At 42.3% G+C, this 27,151-nt stretch overlaps 1 protein-coding gene across 1 annotated transcript in view; it reads left to right on the top strand.

The window, feature by feature from the left end:
• Nucleotides 1-6,888: 6,888 nt before the first annotated feature.
• Nucleotides 6,889-27,151, top strand: part of LOC126263288 (venom dipeptidyl peptidase 4-like) — a 276,946-nt gene continuing 256,683 nt past the window's right edge. The window contains exon 1 of the mRNA XM_049960374.1: nucleotides 6,889-7,128. Coding sequence (XP_049816331.1) covers nucleotides 6,889-7,128 — 240 coding nt within the window. The remainder of the gene's footprint in view (nucleotides 7,129-27,151) is intronic.

Genomic DNA, 27,151 nt, shown 5'->3' on the forward strand with positions numbered 1-27,151 from the left:
ATTTGAGAAACTACCTACTCTGTATTTGTCATATTACTGGCTGGAGAAATAAACAGATGATTCAGATGTGGATTTAAATTAAAAGTTAAAACTTAAATTGCACATTATTAAAACCACACCGAACAAAAACAAGAAAAGAGTCGTATTCTCTATGTAAATATATATGCAAAAGTTAATAAAGATTTGGTACCGTACTGGATTATTTACATGTCTTATGCGCTAATCAACCAAACCAAGACATTTCCTATATACAATGATCCGTACGCAGGTACTTCAGATGTAGAAAGTGGATAATCAGGTGACCTTGAAAAGTACTTCAAACTAGTTAATTTAAAGTATAGTTATGCTCTTTTCGTACCTACATGACATAATAAAAATAGATTAGAAGAGCATATTTTTTTTACAAAAAAACTTTCCCTCTTACATACCTAGTATCTTCTACAAGAAAAGTCCCTTACAACAAAGTACACCACTGCAGCGCATTCGTGTTCGATGCTTTAGAAATACGCCATGTGATGCCTCCCGAGCTGTCCATTTCATCATAGCATGCACAGTGAGTAAATGTTGCACTAGCAACGCTGCTGCCGAAGACGGGAATGCTGAGAAAGAATGTGTCACACTTAACCAAAAAATGGTTCAAATGGCTCTAAGCACTATGGGACTTAACATCTGAGATCATCAGTCCCCTAGACTTAGAACTACTTAAACCTAACTAACATAAGGACATCACACACATCCATGCCCGAGGCAGGATTCGAACCTGCGTCCGTCGCAGCTGCATGGTTTCGGACTGAAGCGCCTAGAACTGCTCGCTCACAACGGCCGGCTGTACCTAATTGTCAATTTCCTTTGATATTTATGTCAGTCTACCTCACAACTTCTTTCCATCTATTTGAATGATTCTCAGCCTCGTACCTCACTATACATGCTCAAGTTAATCTACAACTTTGATGCCAGTGCCTGCTTGCTATGATAATAGTAATATCCCGCCTCTCTGTAATAGTCTGTAGCTGGGGTGTAATAGAGTCTCTTCACCAACTGATCAGCATGGTAATCAGAGAGAGAATTTAACCGCATATTTACCCTCTCAAAAGTATCCGAAAGTATAGCAATCACCTGATTCGGTTTCGGAAGACTAATCCATTATTCAGTTTGAAGACGTTGGCTGCCTCTCCAGCTCAGGAGATGAAGCCAGCCTTAGTCCGTATAAGTTGACTCCTCCTATTTCACTAGGAGTGCGGCCCCATGTTGATGTAACGAACTGAGTCAAAATACTATAATAAATGTGTGTTCTCATTCCAGTCGAAATTAGTAAACAGCGCTTTAGTGCTTCACATTACATTTTAGGTATCCATCAACACACACAAACACATTCACCTTGATCATTAACCAAGTAATTGATATCGTTTGAAGAACAATTCTTAACCATCGAATTCGTCTGATCTGAATGCCAGTTATGGTGTTCTGGTTGGGAGCTAATTTTTGTGGGATGGTAATTACAGCTATTGACTGGGAATACAGCGCACGTTTCATTTGGTGTCCATATCATGCAGTGCCGGACACTTGTGTTTTACAACACTAGTATGAGGGAGCCTCGGTGCAACACTAGACATCTGCTTCACCATCGCTGTGGAAGATGAGATTAACTATATAGGTCATTACCTTCGAATAGCTGTTGAAACGCTCTACAATATCGCAAACTCTTCCAGTATTCATTTGTTACAATGTATTTCAGATTTTTGTCAACGAGAAACGTAGCCTCTGTGTTTTATTTCTACTATCCTGCGGGTTGCAGAAAAAGGCTTAGTTTACATCATGCGATCGATTTTAGCTTTGTATGAGAGCCAATGGATCGAAACGTGTTGATGTCAGTTTAGCACCTAGCATAGCCGGATTTTGTTTTTCGATATATCCGAAGAGAAAGACACGGTAGAACTTTATACGAGGTTCTATTACAAGAAGTGTTATAACTGGTTAAAGTTGGATGCAAATAGTTCTCTCAAAACTTACCGAATTTGCTCAGAAAAGTAATAGAAATTGGATGTATCTATTCTCGTGGAATCATGACTGTATTTATTATCGTCATGACGGAATCTTTAAAAATAGTGTAACCACAATTCCTGTATAATTTAATACTTCATATCCTCTAATTAGAGACACGTTTAATTAGAGACACCAGTAATTAGACACCACTTGAATTATAGCTCGCTTTGGAACCTAGCAATGATAGTGTTTTTCCCGACGTGTGAGTAGATTGCGTGAAACAGGCTGTGATTATCAAATTGCTTACAAAACTAGAATGCAGGAGTGTGCTATATGATTAGAAACTTTAGACATGTCGGTAGAGAGGAGTTACAGAGCAAAAGTGTCAAATGTAAGCACGCATATAGTAATTGGTTTCGAAGTAACGGAGGAGAGAGAGAGGTACGGTAAAATCTTATAGGAGGTTTATTACGAGACAGGCTCTCACGATTTGTTTCGTAAACGCAGGTGTGACATACCTTCGCATTGGCAACACGGGACTTGCCATAGTGTACAAAACAGCAACGTACTCTTGAATTATAGCATGTTGTTGTCAGACATAAAATTACAATTACAAAAATGGTTCAAATGGCTCTGAGCACTATGGGACTAATTTCTGAGGTCATCAGTCCCCTAGAACTTAGAACTACTTAAACCTAACTAACCTAAGGACATCACACACATCCATGCCCGAGGCAGGATTCGAACCCGCGACCGTAGCGGTCGCTTGGTTCCAGACTGTAGCGCCTAGAACCGCTCGGCCACCCCGGCCGGCATTACAATTACAGTAACTGAATTTGGGGGAAAACCCTATTATGTGAAACTAACAAAACTGCTCCTCAAGCATTATTTTATCTGGAGTATAAATCTGGAGTATGAATCTTTTGGGCAGAGAAGTAAATTTGTAAAACATATATGTATAGGTCAGTGAAAACATTGCAAAAATAGAATGTCGATGATAACACTGTAAAATGAAATGCCAATGAAAACATTATGAAAATGAAATGTTAATAAATTATTTTATTTTCTTGTAAGTCATTGTCAATATTGAATTGCTTGTGTTAATTACTTGTGAAACATATTTTTTAAAAACATTTAGTCCGTAGTGGACTGGTTTTTGAGTCTGTAACTGTATGTTTAAAATACAAACAGAAATACAGAACTTTTGCGCCAGTCACCATACCCATCAGCTTACCGCAGCGCGTTTCCAAGCTCACTCCGCAATCTTCAGGTGGTACTTGCTCAAATTTCATTGGTTTACGTATGGTTTGACCACTTATTTACGTTTGGTTTGCTAGCTACAAGAAGTGATCGAGGGTGACGAAAATGTTTCGAGTAATATTGCAATTTTATCTCCATCAAAACGTTTATCCGTATTTTGACTAAAACTATCCTTGTTGCAACCGGTGTACACAGAAATCTCCGCTGTTTCCTGCTTTTTGAGAAAAAAATAAAGTTATCCTGAGCTGTACGAAGTTAGTTAACGACGATTTCAAGGGTGAGTGCGAAAGCAGACGACGTCCTTGACTATAGGAAAAACGGAGGACGGAAATTCAACATGCTTCAAACGTGGCGGGCGTATACTGAGGTGACAAAAGTCTTGGGACAGTGATATGCACATATGGTGGTGGTACTGCTTACAAAAGCTATAAAAGGGCAGTGCATTGGCGGAGCTGTCATTTGTACTCAGGTAATTCATGTGGAAAGGTTTCTGATGTGTTTATCGCCGCACAATGGGAATTGACAGACGCTGAACGCGTAGTGGTAGTTGGGCGCATAGGACAGTTCAATTCGGAAATCGTTAGGAAATTCAGTATTCCGAGGTCCACAGTGTAAAGAGTGTGACGGGAATAGCAAATTCAGGACAACTCAGTGACCGACGGCCTTCACTTAACGATCGAGAACAGCGGCGTTTGCGTAGAGCTGTCAGTGCTAACTGGCAACCAGTACTGCGTGAAATAACCGCAGAAATCAATATGGGAGGTACGAGGAACTTATCCTTTAGAGCAGTGCGACGAAATTTGGCGTTAATGGGCTACGGCATCAGGCGACCGACGTAAGTGCCTATGTTAACAGCACGGCATCGCCTGCAGCGCCTCTCCTGGGCTCGTGAACTTGCGTTTGGACCCTAGACGACTGGAAAACTGTGTCCTGGTCAGATGAATCCTGATTTCAGTTGGTATGAGCTGATAGTAGGGTTCGAGAGTATCGCAGACCCCACGAAGTCGTGGACGTAAATTGTCAACAAAGCACTGTGCAAGCTGGTGGTGGCTCCATAATGGTGTGGGCTGTGTTTACATGGAATGGACTGGGTCCTCTGGTCCAACTGGACCGATCATTGACTATAAATAGTCATGTTCGGCTACTTGGATGCCATTGCCATTCATGGACTTCATGTTCCCAGACAACGATAGAATTTTTATGGACGACAGTGTGTCATGTCAATGGGCCTCAGTTGCCCGCAATTAGTTTGAAAAACATTCTGGAGAGGTTGACGGAATGATTTGGCCACCCAGATCGCCCGACATGATTCCCATCGAACATTTATGGGACAAAATCGAGAGATCAGTTCGAACACAAATCGTGCACCGGTAATACTTCGAAATTATGGACGGCTATTAGGGCAGCGTGGCTCAGTATTTCTGCAGGAGCTTTCCAACCATTGTTGAGTCCATATCATGTCGAGTTGCTGAACTACGCATGGCAAAAGGAGGTTCGACTCGATATTAGGAGGCATCACACGATTTTTGTCACCCCAGTATATAGGGTCGTCCATTGATAGTGACCGGCCAAATATCTCACGAAATTAGCGTCAAACGAAAAAACTACAAAGAACGAAACTCGTCTAGCTTGAAGGGGGAAACCAGATGCCGCTATGGTTGGCCCGCTAGATGGCGCTGCCATAGGTCAAACGGATATCAACTGCGGTTTTTTAAATAGGAACCCCCATTTTTATTACATATTCGTGTAGTACACAAAGAAATATTAATCTTTTAGTTGGACCACTTTTTTCGCTTTGTGATAGATGGCGCTGTAATAGTCACAAACGTACAAGTACGTGCTATGACGTAACATTCCGCCACTACGGACGGTATTTGCTTCGTGATACATTACCCGTTTTAAAATGGGCCGTTTACCAATTGCGGAAAAGGTCGATATCGTGTTGATGTATGGCTATCGTGATCAAAATGCCCAACGGGTGTGTGATATGTATGCTGCTCGGTATCCTGGACGACATCATCCAAATGACCGGACCGTTCACCGGATGGTTACGTTATTTAAGGAAACAGGAAGTGTTCAGCCACCTGTGAAACGTCAACCACAACCTGCAACAAATCATGATCCCAAGTAGGTGTTTTAGCTGCTGTCGTGGCTAATCCGCACATCAGTAGCAGACAAATTGGGCGAGAATCGGGAATCTCAAAAACGTCTGTGTTGATAATGCTACATCAAGATCTATTGCACCCGTACCATATTTCTATGCACCAGGACTTGCATGGCGACGACTTTCAACGTCGTGTACAATTCTACCACTGGGCACAAGAGAAATTACTCGACGATGACAGATTTTTTGCACGCGTTCTATTTAGGGACGAAGCGTCATTCACCAACAGCGGTAACGAAAACCGACATAATATGCACTATTGGGCAACGGAAAAGCCACGATGGCTGCGACAAGTGGAACATCAGCGACCATGGCGGGTTAATGTATGGTGCGGCATTATGGGAGGAAGGATAATTGGCCCCCATTTTATCGATGGTAATCTAAATGGTGCAATGTATGCTGATTTCCTATGTAATGTTCTACCGATGTTACTGCAAGATGTTTCACTACATGACAGAATGGCGATGTACTTCCAATATGATGGATGTCCGGCACATAGCTCGCGTGCGATTGGAGCGGTATCGAATAGCATATTTCATGACATGTGGATTGGTCGTCGAAGCACCATATCATGGCCCACACGTTCATCGGGTCCGACGTCCCCGGATTTCTTTCTGTGGGGAAAGTTGAACGATATTTGCTATCGTGATCCACCGACAATCCCTGACAACATGCGTCAGCGCATTGTCAATGCATGTGCGAACATTACGGAAGGTGAACTACTCGCTGTTGAGAGGAATGTCATTACACGTATTGCCAAACGCAGTGAGGTTGGCGGACATCATTTTGAGCATTTATTGCATTAATGTGGTATTTACAGGTAATCACGCTGTAACAGCATGCGTTCTCAGAAATGATAACTTCACAAAAGTACATGTATCACATTGGAACAACCGAAATAAAATGTTCAAACGTACCTACGTTCTGTATTTTAATTTAAAAAACCTACCTGTTACCAACTGTTCGTCTAAAATTGTGAGCCTTATGTTTGTGACTATTACAGCGCAATCTATCAGAAAGCGAAAAAAGTGGTCCAACTAAAAGATTCATATTTCTTTATGTACTACACGAATATGTAATAAAAATTGTGGTTCCTATTTAAAAAACACGCAGTTGATATCCGTTTGACCTATGGCAGCGCCATCTAGCGGGGCAACCATAGCGCCATCTGGTTTCCCCCTTCAAGCTAGACAAGTTTCGTTCTTTGTAGTTTTTTCGTTTGACGCTTATTTCGTGAGATATTTGGCCCGGTCACGATCAATGGACCACCCTGTATGAAATTTAATCTCGTTGATGCTTACGATCCGCCAGCTAAAGAGCGTGGCAGCGTTGACGGAGAGTAACGACGTGCAGCGCAGCGCAGTTTGACGAGGAGAGGCTCAGCGGGCGCTGCGCGATACGTCATTCTCCGGCGGGCGGCGCCGATTGGCCGCGCCTCGGAGGCGAAGGTGAGCGCAGCGGGCAGTCTGCTCCGGTCAGCCATGGCGCGCAGGCCGCCGTGCCACCACCAGCACCAGCACCACCAGCCGCACCAACAGCAGCACCAGCACCCGCAGCAGCAGCAGCAGGCGCCGCCGCCGGCGACAACCTGCTGCGCCAAGGGCCACGCCGGCGCGCCGCGGCCGCAGCGGCAGTCGCTGCAGCACCAGCACCAGCACCACCTCCCGCACAGGACTTCCCAGACCGAGCAGCCCACCAGCGCAGACTTCGCCAGGGAGCAGGTCAGGCCCACACGTCTAACCTTACACCACAGACCAGCGGTTCCCAACCTTTTACTGGCCATTACTCCTGAGTGCAGTCGTGTATTAGCTAGCACCCCTAAGTCCCGCTCCCCGCAGAATCATCGACGTTAGCGCTCAACCAAACTTAAGAAACACAACCAACTTCCTTTGAACACTTTAATTTTTAAAATGCAGAAGATAAATCGCATCTCGATTTTATAGTTGCTTTATTTAACCACGAAACAAGTGCCGGCCAGCCTGGATGTGGTTTTTAGGTGGTTTTCCACATCCCACTAGGTGAATACCGGGCTGGTCCCCACGTTCCGCCTCAGTTACACGCGTCGCAGTCATTTGCAACACGTCCGCACTATTTCACGATGTACACTAGACGCAGACAGTTGGGGTACGCTGATTCCGTTCCGGGGGGTGCGGGTTGGCGGTAGGAAGGGCATCCGGTCATCCCTAACACTAACATTGCCAAATCCGTTGTAACCACGCCCACCCTGCGATCGCTGCGGGACTATCTACATCTACATTTATACTCCGCAAGCCACCCCAACGGTGTGTGGTGGAGGGCACTTTACGTGCCACTGTCATTACCTCCCTTTCCTGTTCCAGTCGCATATGGTTCGCAGGAAGAACGACTGCCGGAAAGCCTCCGTGCGCGCTCGAATCTCTCTAATTTTACATTCGTGATCTCCTCGGGGGATGTAAGTAGGGGGAAGCAATATATACGATACCTCATCCAGAAACGCACCCTCTCGAAACCTGGACAGCAAGCTACACCGCGATGCAGTGCGTCTCTCTTGCAGCGTCTGCCACTTGAGTTTGATAAACATCTCCGTAACGCTATCACGCTTACCAAATAGCCCTGTGACGGAACGCGCCGCTCTTCTTTGGATCTTCTCTATCTTCTCTGTCTACCCGACCTGGTAAGGATCCCACACTGATGTGCAATACTCAAGTATAGGTCGAACGAGTGTTTTGTAAGCCACCTCCTTTGTTGATGGACTACACTTTCTAAGGACTCTCCCAATGAATCTCAACATAGCACCCGCCTTACCAACAATTAATTTTATATGATCATTCCACTTCAAATCGTTCCGTACGTATACTCCCAGATATTTTACAGAAGTAACTGCTACCAGTGTTTGTTCCGCTATCATATAATCATACAATAAAGGATCCTTCTTTCTATGTATTCGCAATACATTACATTTGTCTATGTTAAGGGTCAGTTGCCACTCCCGACACCAAGTGCCTATCCGCTGCAGATCTTCCTGCATTTCGCTGAAATTTTCTAATGCTGCAACTTCTCTGTATATTACAGCATCATCCGCGAAAAGCCGCATGGAACTTCCGACACTATCTACTAGGTCATTTATATATATTGTGAAAAGCAATGGTCCCATAACACTCCCCTGTGGCACGCCAGAGGTTACTTTAACGTCTGTAGACGTCTCTCAATTGAGAACAACATGCTGTGTTCTGTTTGCTAAAAACTCTTCAATCCAGCCTCATAGCTGGTCTGATATTCCGTAGGCTCTTACTTTATCAGGCGACAGTGCGGAACTGTATCGAACGCCTTCCGGAAGTCAAGGAAAATGGCATCTACGTGGGAGCCTGTATCTAATATTTTCTGAGTCTCATGAACAAATAAAGCGAATTGGGTCTCACACGATCGCTGTTTCCGGAATCCATGTTGATTCATACAGAGTAGATTCTGGGTTTCCAGAAATGACATGATACGCTAGCAAAAAACATGTTCTAAAATTCTACAACAGATCGATGTCAGAGACATAGGCCTATAGTTTTGCGCATCTGCTCGACGACCCTTCTTGAAAACTGGAACTACCTGTGCTCTTTTCCAATCATTTGGAACCTTCCGTTCCTCTAGAGACTTGCGGTACACGGCTGTTAGAAGGGCGTAAGCGAAAGCATGAAAGAAATGAGTCAGTGATACAATCAGTATTGTTTATTTCTATCAACCTTCTCTTACAGAATGATTTGCTGCAGTGGTCGACACTGTCCCGTATGCTTAATATCTGCCACACAAACACACACAGTGATTGGCCCCGTTCTTTGTTGATACTCATAGCGAATGCAAGCCGCATGGGAAACTGAAGTCGCTTTAAACCGAAGGGCAAATTTGAATCTCTGGATGTCAACCAGAGACAGAATATATATAGAAAGGCTCTGGCACTTTGTTCAGCGCTCCCTGCGGTGCCACAGTGTACTATTATCCGCCATATTTTCGGATGTCATTGTGTACGAGTGACTAAAATGAGGAAGTAATGTCGTGTATAACTGGCGTTCGGAAATCGATCACGTGGCCTCAGTTGCTTGCTGTATGGTGCAATCTTTGTTTTGAACGCTAAATTCACGAAAGTGTTGTTAAGCACTATATGATAGCTAAATACTTGTGACAAACAAGGCTATAAAAATGTGACTGCCGCTCCTTTCATTCGCAGCAATTCAAGCTGTGCTCTTTGGTTCCTTCCTCTCCACACTCTTGGAAATCGCGACATATTCGGAAATCAACAGCCAAGCATTTGTTCCATGCAAGAATATAAATGTCATATTTGCGTATTTCACTCGCAGCAATTTGATTAGATTCCTGCTTAAGCACACTCTCTGAATTCGCGAAATATCCTGAAAAAAAAAACGCCCAAATATTTGTAACAAGAAAGCAGCAGCGTCATCTTTCGCTTTCCACTCCGAAGAAGTCACGAAATCGAAGAAATTCTTTCCTGATGGAACACGCTCTCATATGCAGATAACATCGAACGTTGAAGAATATTATTCTATTACATGAATAGGAAAGTCCCCGACTGCGTTCCAAAAGCGAAGATGGAAAAAAAGCATATACTAGAACGCGAACATATTCCCTTCTACTCAAATGGTTCATATGGCTCTGAGCACTATGGGACTTAACATCTGAGGTCATCAGTCTCCTAGACTCAGAACTACTTCAACCTAACTAACCTAAGGACATCACAAACATCCATCCGCGAGGCAGGAATCGAACCTGCGACCGTACCAGTCGCGCGGTTCCGGACTGAAGCGCCTAGAACCGCTCTGCCACAGCGGCCGGCTCCTTCGACTTCCTATTGAACATCTCCGCATGACCACAGAGATCGATTAGAGTTTCCAAAATCATCATCGTTCGTCTTAGAACTCCTAAGGACTTTTACTGTTGATGTGTCGTTAACTGACATGTTATTATAAAAAATCGTCCCTAGTGTGACGTGTTTGTGATAAATCTTCTACGCAGCGCTGCCCTGAAGCAGTGTACTGCCATAACTCGCAAGTTATAATACGAAACTACGAAATATGATGAATCTTCTCAAAATTAGCGACCATGGGACGTCACGTGACCGATATCCGATATCAGACGAACGCCAGGCGAAAGCGGTTTTGGCTTCCTCATTTTAGCCACTCGTCATTCTGTGGTTGTTTTTGAAAGCGAGGTAGTGGGTGTGCAAACTTGTAACATATTATGCAGATCCGATTTTCTTTCCGAAATCATGCCTAAAGTTTGCGCAGTTAACTACACGCACAGAAGCAGTATAACTACGAATATGTCCCATTTCATGGGCGTACTGTTTAATAGTATTATCTGTCGGTGGCTTCGTTCCTTTGTGTTATACACCAGCACAGAAAGAACTTTCATGTGTTTAACTTTACGTGAATATGTGAATTTATTATTTTAGGCTATAATGCGTGCACTATACTTGTTGTTAGTAAATCATTTGGTTGCTGGATTCAATACTTTTGAACGAATGCTTAAGGATGTCAGTGCTTTGTATCTGTCCACTGCCACTAATAGTAATAATCATATAGGAAACAAAACATGCTAGATATTTCAGAGAACTACTTAATTGACCAGAACCACCACAAAGAACCCTCCCCCCCCCCCCTCCCACACACACACAAGAACCAGACTGTGGTAACACTTAACACTAATTTATAGCCCCCAGATGAAAAAGAAATAACCAGACAGATCAAAAGACTAAAAAACAATAAAGCATCAGCGGAAGATGGAATCATATCAAAAATTCGCAAATCAGCAGGCTCAAACACCATAAAACCCCAAAATCATGCAAGACGTTCGGCCAACAGAAGAAATTCCAGAAGATTGGAAAAATTCGTCAGTTCACCCGTTACATAAGAAGGGAACGGAATAAATGTAAATAACTACATGGGAATCTCATTAATATCAACTGCATTCAAAATTATATCTCGGTATCTTCTCCACGGAGCATAGAAACGACTTGAACCAAAAATTGGAGGATATCAGGTAGGATTCATACCAGGTCGTTCGCGTGCAAAGCAAATCTTGAAACTAAAGCTAATCTTTAGACATCAGAGAAGCTGTGGCAACAATTTAGTCTGCGCATATGTTATTTCAGAAAAGCCTGTGACTCAGTTGACCGCGAATCACTCATCGAGATATCAACAGAAGAAGGTCTAAATCTGAAAACACTGGTAATCGTAAAACAAACACTGACCGATACAACGCCGAAGGTTAAATTTGTGGGGAAACTCTCAGATCCTTTCTAAATCAAAACTGAAATAAGACAATCTGATGGAATGTCTCCATTATTTTCAACTGTCTCCTTGATAAAGTGATACAAGAATGGCGGTAATAGAAATCACTCCTCAAAATTGACCAAGTGATCACTTTAGGCAGAGGCAAGTTATCTGTAGATTGCCTAGCATCTGCAGACAGTTTATCAGTACAAACTCGTGACATTTCATCAATCCAAAATCAGAACTCTTGAAATAAACTGTAGAAGAAGTCGGACATCAGATATGTTTTAAAAGACAAGAATACATGACGTGCAACAAAGAAGCAACAAAATTCATGGAGACGAGATACGGAAAAATTAAACGATTTGCACAATTTAAATATTTCGGTGAAACCACTCAGGAAAATGGAATAGAAACAAAAGCAAACACAAACAAATGCCAAAATATGCAAATTGCATATTAACTTACTCAAAATGTCTACAATAAGAAATGTATCTTCAAGCACACACAGCTAAGACAATGCAATACGGTAATTAAACCGGAATGCTTGTATGGATCAAAAACATTTATTTTGAACAGGAAAAAATACAGTGAAAACATTAAGAAAAAGTAGCGGAAAATCGCAAGAGAAAGTCTAGGCCCAAAACTTGGAGACGAACAATAGCGACTCCTAAGCACTCAGGAAACCAAACAACACACAAATATCCATGCTGACATTACATTAGAAAACGCAAGTTAAGAATCTGTGGACAGTTTAAAAGAATGAACCGAGATACATTTAAAAAACAAACAGTTGATTTGTCTTGACAATAGTAGCAAAGGCAAAACGGACGCGATGAAATGAATTGGTGACATCAAAACTGATCTGAAATAAGCAAGAATTTCTGCTCCAGAATATGTCCAAAACTGTGAAATCTTCAGGTCCAAAAATTCACAATGGCAAGATGACCATAGAGGAAAACCCTAAGAAGAAGCCTGGAACAACATAATCTGAAGAGAGATAAGAAGTCCACAGGAAGAGAAGAAAGAAATATGAGCACAAAGGAAGGCAAACGCCGGCCTCTATTCACTTTGCGTAGTCCTAATGGGCTTATTTGCAAATAATAGTAACAATAATAATAGTACTGTGTACGCTTTACAACAGTGTAGGACCCATTACATCGTTACTGTTGTGTTGTGCTATCAGTTAGTTCATTTATTGTTAGGAAGTGAATAAGGAGACAAGTTATGGTCTATTGCGGAAACTACCTTCAACTATGAGAAGGTATTCGCATGACATATTTAAGTATATGTGATGTGTACCGGTATGCCTCAATTTTACTATCATAAATGAACGGTACAAAGTATAAAATATAAGTGTAGGGGATGGACTGCGTAAGGAAGATGTACAGCCACAAATCCTGTTAGGCTTTGCCAGTATTTAAAAAATGTAGTTTTTTATAACTTGTGTAATCACTACTACAGTCTTACGAAATAGTGACAACAGGAATGATATATAAAAAAAGTTTTGTTTCGCGAGAAAAACAACTTAACCCTTTTGTTTTCACCCCTCATGAAATTTAATTTTACCAATAACCCCCGCAGGTTGGGAAAGACTGCCTTAGATACAGACCGGCGTACGCCCCATCTCTGCCGTGTTAAGGTTTGGAACCAACATCTAAGCCACGTGACGAAGGGCAAAAGCCGAGTTTCTGAAATTACGTACTAAGTAGATGGGAACCGACAGTTGTAATTTTTCACATTTATAACTGAAATCAAACATCGGTTATAACAATTGAACGACGTCTTGTTTTAGTATAGTCAATGATCACGTGAAGAATGTCACATAAATTGTTATTTCTTAGGAACAAACTGACTTTACATCAATTCGTTCGCACTCAGACAATGAGATTGTAAACAAGAACATTAGAGAAAAACACAGAGAATTTAATCTAGAAATCTATATGGCTTTTCTCGACCTCGAGAAGGTTTTCGAGCGTCTGAGCAGCGATAGCTTATGAAAGACTGTGTCTCAACGTCGTTATCCTTATAACCTAACTAAAACTGATACTGAATAGTCTTTATAAAAACATGTCCACTGCAATAAACATAAGAAGGGATCAATTAGAAAATAATAATTAACGAAGGTATAAGACAAGGGTATGGGCTATCGCCTGGTCTTTTTAATATTTACATTGACTTCATTCTTCACAAATGGAAATGTAAAGAAAACAAAAGAATTAAGATAAGTACCTGAATGTGCTTCTGTTTGCAGATGATATCGTTATTATTCAAAAGAATAAAAGTGACCACCTAAGATCAGTATACGAGCTGAATGAAATATGCAACAAATGCAATCTAGAAGTTTCTTGTAATAAAATGATAATAATGGCATTCAGTGGAAAATATGCAGTCAGATTAAAAATTGTTATAGATAATTCAGTTTCAGAACAAGTCTCTCCAATATATTACTTAGACTTTGATATAAATTTTGATTTTGATTCCTATATTCAGAATAAAACATACAAATTCGAAAGTATCGCGAAAACTGGAGACAAAACGTCATTAAAATGCCATGTAATAGAATTCTCCAGCATATCTGAACTACAGGCTGGATGAGAAAACAGACATTGTAAGACCTCGGAAAAGCTGGAAATGATTTTGTATGTGAGTTCGTAACAGGCAATAGCCTAATCCTTGAAACGAGGACGGGGACGACGACATGCAGTACTGCATTAACCGATTCATCCGCGCTCCCCAAATATAAACGAGATGGTTAGCGTTTCTACATTTGGCCCCTTGAAAGTCTAGAAAACACCCTGATGCATTATACTGGCAGTGCTTTCTTTTTACAAATGACTGAATTAAAGTTCTTTAGGCAGTTTCTGTTTTCGTTGCACTGTGAATCATTTAGTTGACCATTTCCACAGGGTGCATGCAAAATATCAGTTTGACAGGAAACCTTTAGTCTTATGAACATTCCTCAACAACAAAAGTGAAATAATTTATTATTTTCATAAGAAATGGCATCCATTTATATCCATAATGGCCAGCTTTTCTATCTACATAAATGGTCTTTTGGATAGGGTGGATAGCAATGTGCGGCTGTTTGCTGATGATGCTGTGGTGTACTGGAAGGTGTCGTCGTTGAATGACTGTAGGAGGATACAAGATGACTTGGACAGGATTTGTGATTGGTGTAAAGAATAGCAGCTATCTCTAAATATAGATAAATGTAAATTAATGCAGATGAATAGGAAAAAGAATCCCGTAATGTTTGAATACTCCATTCGTAGTGTAGCGCTTGACACAGTCACGTCGATTAAATATTTGGGCGTAACATTGCAGAGCGATATGAAGTGGGACAAGCATGTAATGGCAGTTGTGGGGAAGGCGCATAGTCTTCTTCGGTTCATTGGTAGAATTTTGGGAAGATGTGGTTCATCTGTAAAGGAGACCGCTTATAAAACACTAATACGACCTATTATTGAGTACTGCTCGAGCGTTTGGGATCCCTATCAGGTCGGATTGAGGGAGGACATAGAAGCAATTCAAAGGCGGGCTGCTAGATTTGTTATTGGTAGGTTTGATCATCACGCGAGTGTTACGGTAATGCTTCAGGAACTCGGGTGGGAGTCTCTAGAGGAAAGGAGGCGTTCTTTTCGTGAATCGCTACTGACGAAATTTAGAGAACCAGTATTTGAGGCTGACTGCAGTACAATTTTACTGCCGCCAACTTACATTTCGCGGACAGACCACAAAGATAAGATAAGAGAGATTAGGGCTCGTACAGAGGCATATAGGCAGTCATTTTTCCCTCGTTCTATTTGGGAGTGGAACAGGGAGAGAAGATGATAGTTGTGGTACGAGGTACCCTCCGCCACGCGGAGTATGTATGTAGATGTTGATGTAGAAAATGGACGTTTATATTTTATGACGTTTGCTTAATCCAGTACCGATACCGCAACAGTATCAGTATAAGAAGTATAATATATCAGTAAACTGTTGTTGTGGTATACATATAACCTTCGGTCGTCTCAAAATCTTCGTCATTCATCGAGGACCGACATGTATCTCAACTTTCAGTCCACGGAGATATCTCCACGAGGCTCCAGAAATATGATTGCTGCATAGTTTTGTGTAATTGTTGACTTAAAATTGTCTCTTTTCAAAGCAAGGGTCAAAATATTCCTTCGTGCTTCATCTCTGGGAAAACTATAACCATTTACATAGCAAAAGTCATAAGCCCGAGCGGAATAAATGAGAAAAAGGAGACCTTGTAACTAATATTTCGAAAATTTTCGCGCGGGATGTAAATATCATGCAGTTGGTAATATTTAGACACAAACAAACACTCTTACGATATAATGCTTGGTAGCAACACCAGTTCTTAGCTTCAGCCTGTAAATTCACCTACGTAATCTATAAAAATGTGATAGCTATATTTTTTCTACTCTGACGGAAAATAAAATTGCAACACCAAAAAATAATTAATATAGAATAATTACATTTCGGCAATACATTTGTCTAGGTAACATATTTAAGTGATAAACATTGTAGGCTCACAGGTTAAAGTTAGCACAAAGCCATTGCAAATGTGAAATGCTGGTACGTTAACGAGCGGTGTAACCGCCGGAATGTTGAATACAAGCATGGAAACGTGCATGCATTTTGTTGTACGGCTGCTGGATGTCAGCTTGTGTTATGGAGTATGGCTGTTGCACTTGGTCGGTCAATACAAGGTCGGTTAGTAATGTTTGTGGATGACGCTTGAGATGTCGGCCGATAATGTCTCATATGTGTCGACTGGAGACTCATCTGGTGATTGAGCAGTCCAAGGCATGTTGGGTTACAAAAGCGGAATGTGGGCGAGCGCTATCCTGTTGGAAAACACCCCTCTCGATTGTTGTTCATTAACGGCAGCACAGCAGGTCGAATCACCAGAATGATATACAGTTTTGCAGTCATGGTGCGTGGGATAACCACGAGTGTGCTCCTGTTGTACGAAATCGCATTCCGGACTATAAATCCAGTTTTAGGTGCAATGTGTCTACGACGCAGACAGGTTGGTTTCTGGCCCTCAAATGCGTGTGAATTGCTAAGAGACCAAAACAGCTGAAGTCATCGGTCCCTACACTTACACACTACTTAAACTAACTTATGCTAAGAACAAAACACGCACCCATGCCCGATGGAAGACTCGAACCTCCGGCGGGAGGGGCTGCGCAATCCGTGACTTGGCGCCTCTAACCACGCGGCCACTCCGCGCTGCCCTGGCCCTCAACTAGCGTCCTTGTAACCAACGCACAGCCATCATTGGTATCGAGGCAGATCCAGCTTTCATCAGGAAACACAACAGTGCTTCACCCTGCCGCCCAATGAGCTCTCGCTTGACATCACTGCTAATGGTGGTGATTTGAGGTCAGTGGAATGTACGCTACAGATGGTCTGGCTCGGAGCTGTCGTTGAAGTTGATTTATAACAGTTCATTGTGTCACTGAGGTGCCAACCGCTGCTCAAATTACTGCTGTGGATGCAATACAATGCGCCAGAGCCGATACCAGCAGTCATACACAGTGGGTACATTCCTGCCACGTCTTTTGTAATATCGCAGAAGGAACATCCAGCTTCTCGTAGGTCTATTAGACAACCTCGTTCAAACTCAATGAGGTGTTGATAATGGCGTCTTTGTGGCCTTAAAGGGATTCTTGACTATCATCGACTCATCATGTCCAATCTCAAAGGTAACTAATGCCCGCGACCGTTACATCGTATTTAAAGCACACCTGATTTGCATCCTCATAGTCTCGCTGCTAGTGCCACTCTTATACGACTGAATTGGACTGAGCGGAATTTGAATGGACATCATGTTTCAGATGCAGACACACGCCTACCAGCTCTCGTTTTGTCGCACAGCTCCTATTTGATGTTGCGATTTTTTTTCGTGATTGTATTTTTAAAACAACTTCATGTGTAGAATGAAAACTTACCTCCTTAACACATATGTGTCGGTGTAGCACAAATTTCATCATTGTAGTAGTGAAATCTTCACTGATATTCCATAAGTTGCCTGAAAATGAATGCTATTACGTCGGCTGATCGAGATGTTGGTTTCAACATAATAACGTCATGTGCCATCTCTATCATCTCTGACCTAAGCGTCTAACTATCTAGTCATTACACTGTTGCAGACTACCATATTACACACCCACCTGTCGCTAACGAACTCCTGGGCGCGAGCGTTCGACTCCAAGGTAACAGTTTGAATCCTAGTGGCAGAAGAATGTTTGAACATCAGTGTTTGGCTGTCAACGGGAGGAGAAGTGGTGGCGTAAATTACGCCCCTAGTCACTACAGTTTGCGCCTATGTCCTGGATTAAATCCCGAATTTCTCCGTATTGTCTCATCGAGCGGAGACATGCGACGATGTTGATGGTGATCGGACTGGGATGTTAGGCTCGATGGCTCACTTGGTACTATTTGGGAGGAGATGGGTTATTCGTCGGCGCTGGGTTTCACTCTCTCTCTTCCTCATCATCGTACAAAACAAATATGACACCATACTACAAACACGCGCGCACGCGCGCACACACACCTACACCCAACTGCTGGAGAGAGGCTACTTTGTGTGGAGCAAAGAGCTCTTTTCAGCAAGGCTGTTAAATAATGCATCGGGGTCTCTCAGTCTCTTCAAACCAATGGTCCCTTACCTGGATTAACTACTCCTTGTACGGTAAAATGAAATTTTAAGACGGGAAAAAACAAAAATAGAGATAATCGATGTCTCATCCCGCAACAAGTTTTCAGTACATTTTACGGTAGCACTGTGGCTCAAACCCATTTTTCCTACTTACGTCAGATCTCCTTTCTTCAATTCCAAGCGCCACTGTTGGTATAATTGTGTTAGGGGAGGGGGAGGGGGTGCACTTGGGCTTTCCGTCAAGGAAGACCAGGGCTCGAGTCCCGGAAAGGGTACCGCCATTTTACATTGCCCGCCAATTCCTGTGTGGGAGGGGGGAAATTGCCACCAAAATTCTAAATACCCGCCAAAATTCGGAATTCCCACCAACAGAGTGAGTGAGGGAGGGGGCTGGGGCCCATGTACAGGCTGAGAAAAACACGTGACGTCATCCGGTGGTGGGGGGTGGACGTGGTCGGGGGCAGGGGTGAACGTGGACAGAGGTGGGAGGGGGTGGGGGGAAATTAATCGTTCAATTTCATTTACTTGCATATCAATTTGATATCAAAATTGCACTGAGAACTCCATCTCCCTGCTACTTATGTGGTGGTTATTTATACACCGCCGCACCCTTTTCAGAACGTCCTGTCTAAATCTAAGTACATTTTCCTTAATGTTGATTCATCAGGAATCTGCTGCCCGGATTATAAATGCACGTTGTTAGTACCAACAACCAGGAACCATAGCGCAGCACATTTCACGGAAAAATTCGTTTGTGGAATTTGGAGTTTTTGTGATGAATCTGCTGATGGCATGTTTCAGGCAATTCAAAAGAGAATGGGAAAATACAAATTAACTTTTATAATGTATCTGGGCGAAGTTCCGACAATACCGATGCTAATTTTTGAGTTACTCGCTCTTTATTTAAAATCTGAGCGATTTGGTACCTCATTGTCGAAGAAAATTATCGTGCACACACTGTGCATGACTGCATCAGACATGCCATGAATTTTTGTATCATATGACACAGAGACTGTAATTTTGAAAATTTATGCTCTTTATTCTCATTCTATTATAAAGAGAGAAGAACTGAAAAAATTACAGAATCAGTGGACGGAGACTATTCACAAGCGAAACGCCATACCCCTCTAAGACTCTCTCGCTACAATTGTGTACATTAAGTTTTACTGTGTCTTACTGTTTTCTTCCCAGAGAATACCTGAGGTATACATTTGTGAATATTCAACTTTTTCATCATGTGCAAGTGCTTCCAATTGTTGGGTATCTCTATGAAAATAACAGCAAGTCAATGCAGCAGTGCGCAGTAGCTCCTGACCCCTACAATAAACGTATGTGGTTGGTTCGCTATGTTCTGTTGTATAATTGAGTATTGCTATTGTTATTTTGCATGATAACGATTGAATGATCATGTTACTATTTACTACAATAACCAATTATTGTAATTAGTTATTTTAGGCTGGCCGGAGTGGCCGAGCGGTTCTAGGCGCTACAGTCTGGAACCGCGTGACTGCTACGGTCGCAGGTTCAAATCCTGCCTGGGGCATGGATGTGTGTGATTTACTTAGGTTAGTTAGGTTTAAGTAGTTCTAAGTTCTAGGGGACTGATGACCTCAGATGTTAAGTCCCATAGTGCTCAGAGCCATTTGAACCGTTTAGTTATTTTAGTCCGTAATATGAAGCCAAGTGTACAAAGTATGTTTTGAAAACGGGTTCATATTTTTGTATAAATCTTGGATCTAAAATATTACCACATAAAGAAAAATTTTTCTTCCTCTAGAACAAAATTCAGGTCTGAAAGGGATATGGGAACGAGGTAGTTCTCTGTTTTATCCAAAATACATATGTTGCTATTAAATTGGTAAACCATCAGAAGTTGTATTGTAAGCTGTCCAATGATTTCGAAAAACGTATTGATGCTTAATTTGACTGAAATGTACTTCCACTGTGATAGCCATACGTGAAATTTGATAAAATTGTCTCGAGCTTCCAACCGCGTCATGTGGTTTAAAATCCACGGTTTTCAGGCCGATCAATTACTTCTCGGCTACTGTCAAGTGTGACTGTCTTCCGGATGCTGCCGTCCTTATAAGCAGCGCAGCCTTCTGTGACGTCACTGGTACTCGCACAAGGTCTCCGAGAAAGATTGGACGTTGCGCATACGTTACAACACGTGACTCTGCAGATCTTACGAGTGCCAGCAGTCGTCTGTGGCGGGGAGCTAGTAACTATTTCAGACGAGTGTAATAATTGTTAAGGGGAGTTGGAATGCCGGAAAATGGAAAAAATTCACATTTTCAGTTTTTAACCTTATAACTTAATTTGAAATTTTCTGCTTAAAATGGTGCAAAATTTGTTAAGAAATTCCAATTGGAAGTATTTTTATTTAATTTTTCAAAATTACATGTGCGCCCAGCAAAGTTACCCATCTTGTGATTTGTACACATTTAAATCTTCGCATTTCCGAAAACATTACATATAGAAGGCTGTGGATTTCACTCTTCAGTTGTAGAATCTTTGATCCTTCCATAGGTACCATTGTTTTTACGACTAGCTGTGTTTATTGTTCAGTTTTTGATCTGTGAGTGTTTGTTTTGAGCCTCGAGTTTAGTTTGTCGCTCATTTGGAGTTTGTTATCTGTCTTGTTTTGACTTTCAGTGGTGAGTGCGTAGTTTCTACGATGCCTAGGAGTGCATCATTATTTAAAAAGCGAAAGTTTCGCGGTAATAGATTTACAAATAACGTTTGTTCAAGTGATTCTGCTTCAGCACCTGTTGATGCTGGTGAAAGTTCTGACGTTTGTACAGCTGAGATGTGTGAAGGAGACACGCCCACCAGTGCATCAAAAAAGAAGTTATCAAACTGTGCAAGTGAAATTACAGATGAAGCTTCTAATGAACAATATGTTTTAGTCGACTTTCCTGTTTTTACTGAGTTTATGAAGAAATGTTTGTGTTGTAATCTTTGTGGAGGTTCTTTTGATATGAACATAACAAACTCTATAGGACTTTCCTGCAAAATTGCTATAGTTTGTGCCAGTTGTGAAAATGAGACCTGTTTTTGGAGCTCTAAAACATGCAGTAGCAATTTGTTTGAGAGTAATATCAGGCTAATGTATGCAATGAGAGCAATTGGTAAAGGACATACTGCTGCTCAAACATTTTGTGCCATAATGAATCTTCCACCTCCACCTGCTAAAATTGACAATTACACTGAAGTGATAGGAGATGCTGTTCAGTCTGTAGCAGATTTATCAATGAAAGCTGCTGCCAGTGAAGCAAAATATATAAATGAAGGAAACCCAGATATCCCTGTTGCTTTTGATGGAACCTGGCAGAAAAGGGGTCACACATCCAAAAATGCTGTTGCTACTGTTACTAGTGTGGACAGCGGTAAAGTTTTGGACTATGAAGTGCTCACTAAACATTGTTACCATTGTGCATCTGGTAAGAAAGAAGCAGCTCACATATGTAGCAAGAATTATGAAGGTACGAGTGGAGGCATGGAGGCTGCCGCTGCTGTGAAAATGTTTAGCAGATCAGAAAAAGAACGGGGAGTATTTTACACAAAATTCCTTGGAGATGGGGACTCCAAGGCATACAAAAGTGTTACAGAATCCATGCCATATGTCAATAAGACAATAACTAAACTAGAATGTGTCGGTCATGTTCAGAAACGAATGGGCACTCGTCTAAGGAAACTGAAACAGAATCTGAAGGACAAAATTTTGTCAGATGGTAAAACCATTAGAGGTCGCCTGTCAGATAAAATTATAAATGAATTACAACAATACTATGGTATGGCAATAAGAAATAATGCAAATAATTTGCAGGAAATGAGACAAGCTGTATGGGCCACATATTTACATCGATCATCAACTGATGATAATCCTCAACATTTTGCTTGTCCAGATGGTCCTCAGTCATGGTGCAATTATAGAAAATCTCAAGCTACTGGGGATCCTTATCACCATAAAAATTATATTCCATTGGCTGTTATGGAAGTAATTAAACCAATATATAGAGACTTGGGGCATCCTGATCTTCTGCGAAAATGTCTTCATGGTTGTACCCAGAATCAAAACGAGTCGTTCAACAACCTCATTTGGACTCGTGTACCTAAGAATGTATTTGTTGGGATAAAAACATTGAAATGGGGAGTCAGTGATGCTGTTATTTCATTCAATGATGGTCATATGGGTAGGCTAAAGGTCATGGCAAGGCTCGGCATTGCTCCTGGTATCAACACCATCAGAGGTCTTCAGCTTCTGGACAGCGTGCGAGTAAGGAAGGCTCAGTATGCAGCTGAATTTAATACAAAAAAAGCAAGGGCAGCAAGGAGAAGAAAGCTTCTAGGTGAAGAAGAAGAACTAGAAGATGACCCTGATTACTCTGCTGGACACTTTTGATAATAGAATAAAAGGTATTTGTGAATTTTCATAATAAATTACTTTAATCGCATTTTCTGGCATTTGACATTTTTAGTGTTACATGTACCTTTATCTCATAAACCACTCAACCAACAACATTCAAATTTTCAGAAATGCTGCAAAACAGTTCAAAGAGGCCACTGAACTAGAATCATGACAAGAACTGGCTTATTCTCTGAACTAGGGAAGTTTATGTTATACTTTTTCCAATAAAAAATGGCTTAATGGTAAAAAATTCATAAATACTATACCAACAAAAAGAAAACATTGGTTCTAGTTCAGTGGGCTCACAATATATGCTGAAAACCTCTGCCAGAATTTCAAAGTTCTGAAGATAATAGTTCCAAAGAAAAAGGTACACAAAGTTAGCAAATTTAACATTGGCGAGATAGGGCATTCCAACTCCCCTTAACTGCACATTTAAACGCAAGCAGGTTCTCGACAGCACACCACAAAATAAAGACTTTTCGTCGGTATCTTTTCAGTTAAATATTTATTTTCCGTGGGCCCTGCACGGAGCCGAGAGTACCCGAAGTGTGGCGGACAAGCCTCCTAGTGTGACGTCACAAGTTCGTAGCGGTGCCAGTACATCCCGTTGGCCCAGTACTCGCACCAGCGCCATAGAAGGTAATGTTTTCGTTGCGCGCCCGCCGGCGCCGCTTCAGCCTTACGATGGCCGGGACCAAGTCGTGCTTCGCTGCAGGACCACGTCTTTATTGACGGTGTTGTCACAAATTTTTATCTGGATCGCTTCTTTTATTACTCTATACCAGACTACACCACTGGCCATTAAAATTGCTACACCACGAGGATGACGTGCTACAGACGCGAAATTTAACCGACAGGAAGGAGCTGCTGTGATATGCAAATGATTAGCTTTTCAGAGCATTCACACAAGGTTGGCGCCGGTGGCGACACCTACAACGTGCTGACATGAGCAAAGTTTCCAACCGATTTCTCGTACACAAACTGCAGTTGACCGCCGTTGCCTGGTGGAACGTTGTTGTGATGCCTCGTTTATGGAGGAGAAATGCGTACCATCACGTTTCCGACTTTGATAAAGGTCAGATTTTAGCCTATCGCGATTGCGGTTTATCGTATCACGACATTGCTGCTCGCGTTGGTCGAGATCCAATGACTGTTAGCAAAATATGGAATCGGTGGGTTCAGGAGGGTAATACGGAACGCCGTGCCGGATTCCAACGGCCTCGTATCACTAGCAGTAGAAATGACAGGCATCTTATCCGCATGCTGTAACGGATAGTGCAGCCACGTCTCGATCCCTGAGTCCACAGATGGGACGTTTGCAAGACAACAACCATCTGCACGAACAGTTCGACGACGTTTGCAGTAGCATGGACTATCAACTCGGAGACCGTGGCTGCAGTTACCCTTGGCGCTGCATCACAGACAGGAGCGCCTGCGATGGTGTACTCAACGACGAACCTGGGTCCACGAATGGCAAAACGTCATTTTTCGGATGAATCCAGGTTCTGTTTACAGCATCATGATGGTCGCATCCGTGTTTGGCGACATCCCAGTGAACGCACATTGGAAGCGTCTATACGTCATCGCCATACTGGCGTATCACCCGGCGTGATGGTATGGGATGCCATTGGTTACACGTCTCGGTCACCGCTTGTTCCCATTGACGGCAATTTGAACAGTGGACGTTACATTTCAGATGTGTTACGACCCGTGGCTCTACCCTTGATTCGAGCCCTGCGAAACCCTACATTTCAGCAGGATAGCGCACGACCGCATGTTGCAGGTCCTGTACAGGCCTTTCTGGATACAGAAAATGTTCGACTGTTGCCCTAGCCAGCACATTCTCCAGATCTCTCACCAATTGAAAACGTCTGGTCAATGGTGGCCGAGCAACTGGCTCGTCACAATAGGCCATTCACTACTCTTGATGAACTGTGGTATCGTGTTGAAGTTGCATGGGAAGCTGTACCTGTACACGCCATCCAAGCTCCGTTTGAATCAATGCCCAGGCGTATAAGGGCCGTTATTACGGCCAGAGGTGACTGTTCTGGGTACTGATTTCTCCGGATCTGTGCACCCAAACTGCGTGAAATTGTAATCACATGTCAGTTCTAGTATAATATATTTGTCCAATGAATACACGTTTATCATCTGCATTTATTCTTGGTGTAGAAATTTTTAGTGGCCAGTAGTGTATTAGACGGTGTAATAACAGACGTATCGTCGAATGCAATACGGTGTTCGTTTTCTACAGCATGTTCCACTACCGCTGATTTCTCAAGAGTTACCAAAGACGACCTATCCCCATGAACCATGGACCTTGCCATTGGTGGGTAGGTTTGCGTGCCTCAGCGTTACAAATGGCCGTACCGTAGGTGCAACCACAACGGAGGGGTATCTGTTGAGAGGCCAGACAAACGTGTGGTTCCTGAAGAGGGGCAGCAGCCTTTTCAGTAGTTGCAGGGGCAACAGTCTGGATGATTGACTGATCTGGCCTTGCAACACTAACCAAAACGGCCTTGCTGTGCTGGTACTGCGAACGGCTGAAAGCAAGGGGAAACTACAGCCGTAATTTTTCCCGAGGGCATGCAGCTTTACTTTATGGTTAAATGATGATGGCGATCTCTTGGGTAAAATATTCCGGAGGTAAAATAGTCCCCCATTCGGATCTCCGGGCGGGGACTACTCAGGAGGACGTCGTTATCAGGAGAAAGAAAACTGGCGTTCTACGGATGGGAGCGTGAAATGTCAGATCCCTTAATGAGGCAAGTAAGTTAGAAAATTTAAAAAGGGACATGGAATGGTTAAAGTTAGATATAGTAGGTATTAGTGAAGTTCGGTGGCAGGAGGAACAAGACTTTTGGTCAGATGAATACAGTAATGCAGGAGTAGGTTTAATAATGAATAAAAAAATTGGAGTGAGGGTAAGCTACTACCAACAGCATAGTGAACGAATTATTGTGGCCAAGATAGACACGAAGTCCATGCCTACTACAGTAGTACAAGTTTATATGCCAACTAGCTCTGCAGATGATGAAGAAATTGATGAAATGTATGATGAGATAAAAGAAATTATTCAGGTAGTCAAGGGAGACGAAATTTTAATAGTCATGGGTGACTGGAATTCGAGAGTAGGAAAAGGGAGAGAAGGAAACATAGTGGGTGAATATGGATTGGGGGAGAGAAATGAAAGAGGAAGCCGTCTGGTAGAATTTTGCACAGAGCATAACTTAATTATAGCTAACACTTGGTTCAAGAATCATAAAAGAAGGTTGTATACGTGGAAGAATCCTGGAGATACTAGAAGATATGCCGGCGGCGGTGGCCGAGCGGTTCTAGGCGCTTCAGTCTGGAACCGCGCTGCTGCTGCGGTCGCAGGTTCGAATCCTGCCTCGGGCATGGATGTGTGTGATGTTCTTAGGTTAGTTAGGTTTAAGTAGTTCTAAGTCTAGGGGACTGATGACCTCAGATGTTAAGTCCCATAGTGCTTAGAGCCATTTGAACCATTTGAACTATAAGGTATCAGATAGATTATATAATGGTAAGACAGAGATTTAGGAACCAGGTTTTAAATTGTAAGACATTTCCAGGGGCAGATGTGGACTCTGACCACAATCTATTGGTTATGAACTGTAGATTAAAACTGGAGAAACTGCAAAAAGGTGGGAATTTGAGGAGATGGGATCTGGATAAACTGACTAAACCAGAGGTTGTACAGAATTTCAGGGAGAGCATAAGGAAACAATCGACAGGAATGGGGGAAAGAAATACAGTAGAAGAAGAAAGGGTAGCTCTGAGGGATGAAGAAGTGAAGGCAGCAGATGATCAAGTAGGTAAAAAGACGAGGGCTAGTAGAAATCATTGGGTAACAGAAGAAATAATGAATTTAATTGATGTAAGGAGAAAATATAAAAATGAAATAAATGAAGCAGGCAAAAAGGAATACAAACGTCTCAAAAATGAGATCGACAGGAAGTGCAAAATGGCTAAGCAGGGATGGCTGGAGGACAAATGGAAGGATGTAGAGGCTTATCTCACGTGGGGTAAGATAGATACTGCCTACAGGAAAATTAAAGAGACCTTTGGAGAAAAGAGAGCCACTTGTATGAATATCAAGAGCTTTGATGGAAACCCAGTTCTAAGAAAAGAAGGGAAAGCAGAAAGGTGGAAGGAGTATATAGAGGGTCTATACAAGGGCGATGGACTTGAGGACAATATTATGGAAATGGAAGAGGATGTAGATGAAGATGAAACGGGAAATACGAGACTGCGTGAAGAGTTTTGACAGAACACTGAAAGATCTGAGTCGAAACAAGGCCCCGCGAGTAGACAACATTCTATTGGAACTACTGACGGCCTTGGGAGAGCCAGTGCTGACAAAACTCTACCATCTGGTG

Source organism: Schistocerca nitens, chromosome 6, assembly GCF_023898315.1.
Source record: "Schistocerca nitens isolate TAMUIC-IGC-003100 chromosome 6, iqSchNite1.1, whole genome shotgun sequence".
Lineage (NCBI taxonomy): Eukaryota > Metazoa > Arthropoda > Insecta > Orthoptera > Acrididae > Schistocerca > Schistocerca nitens.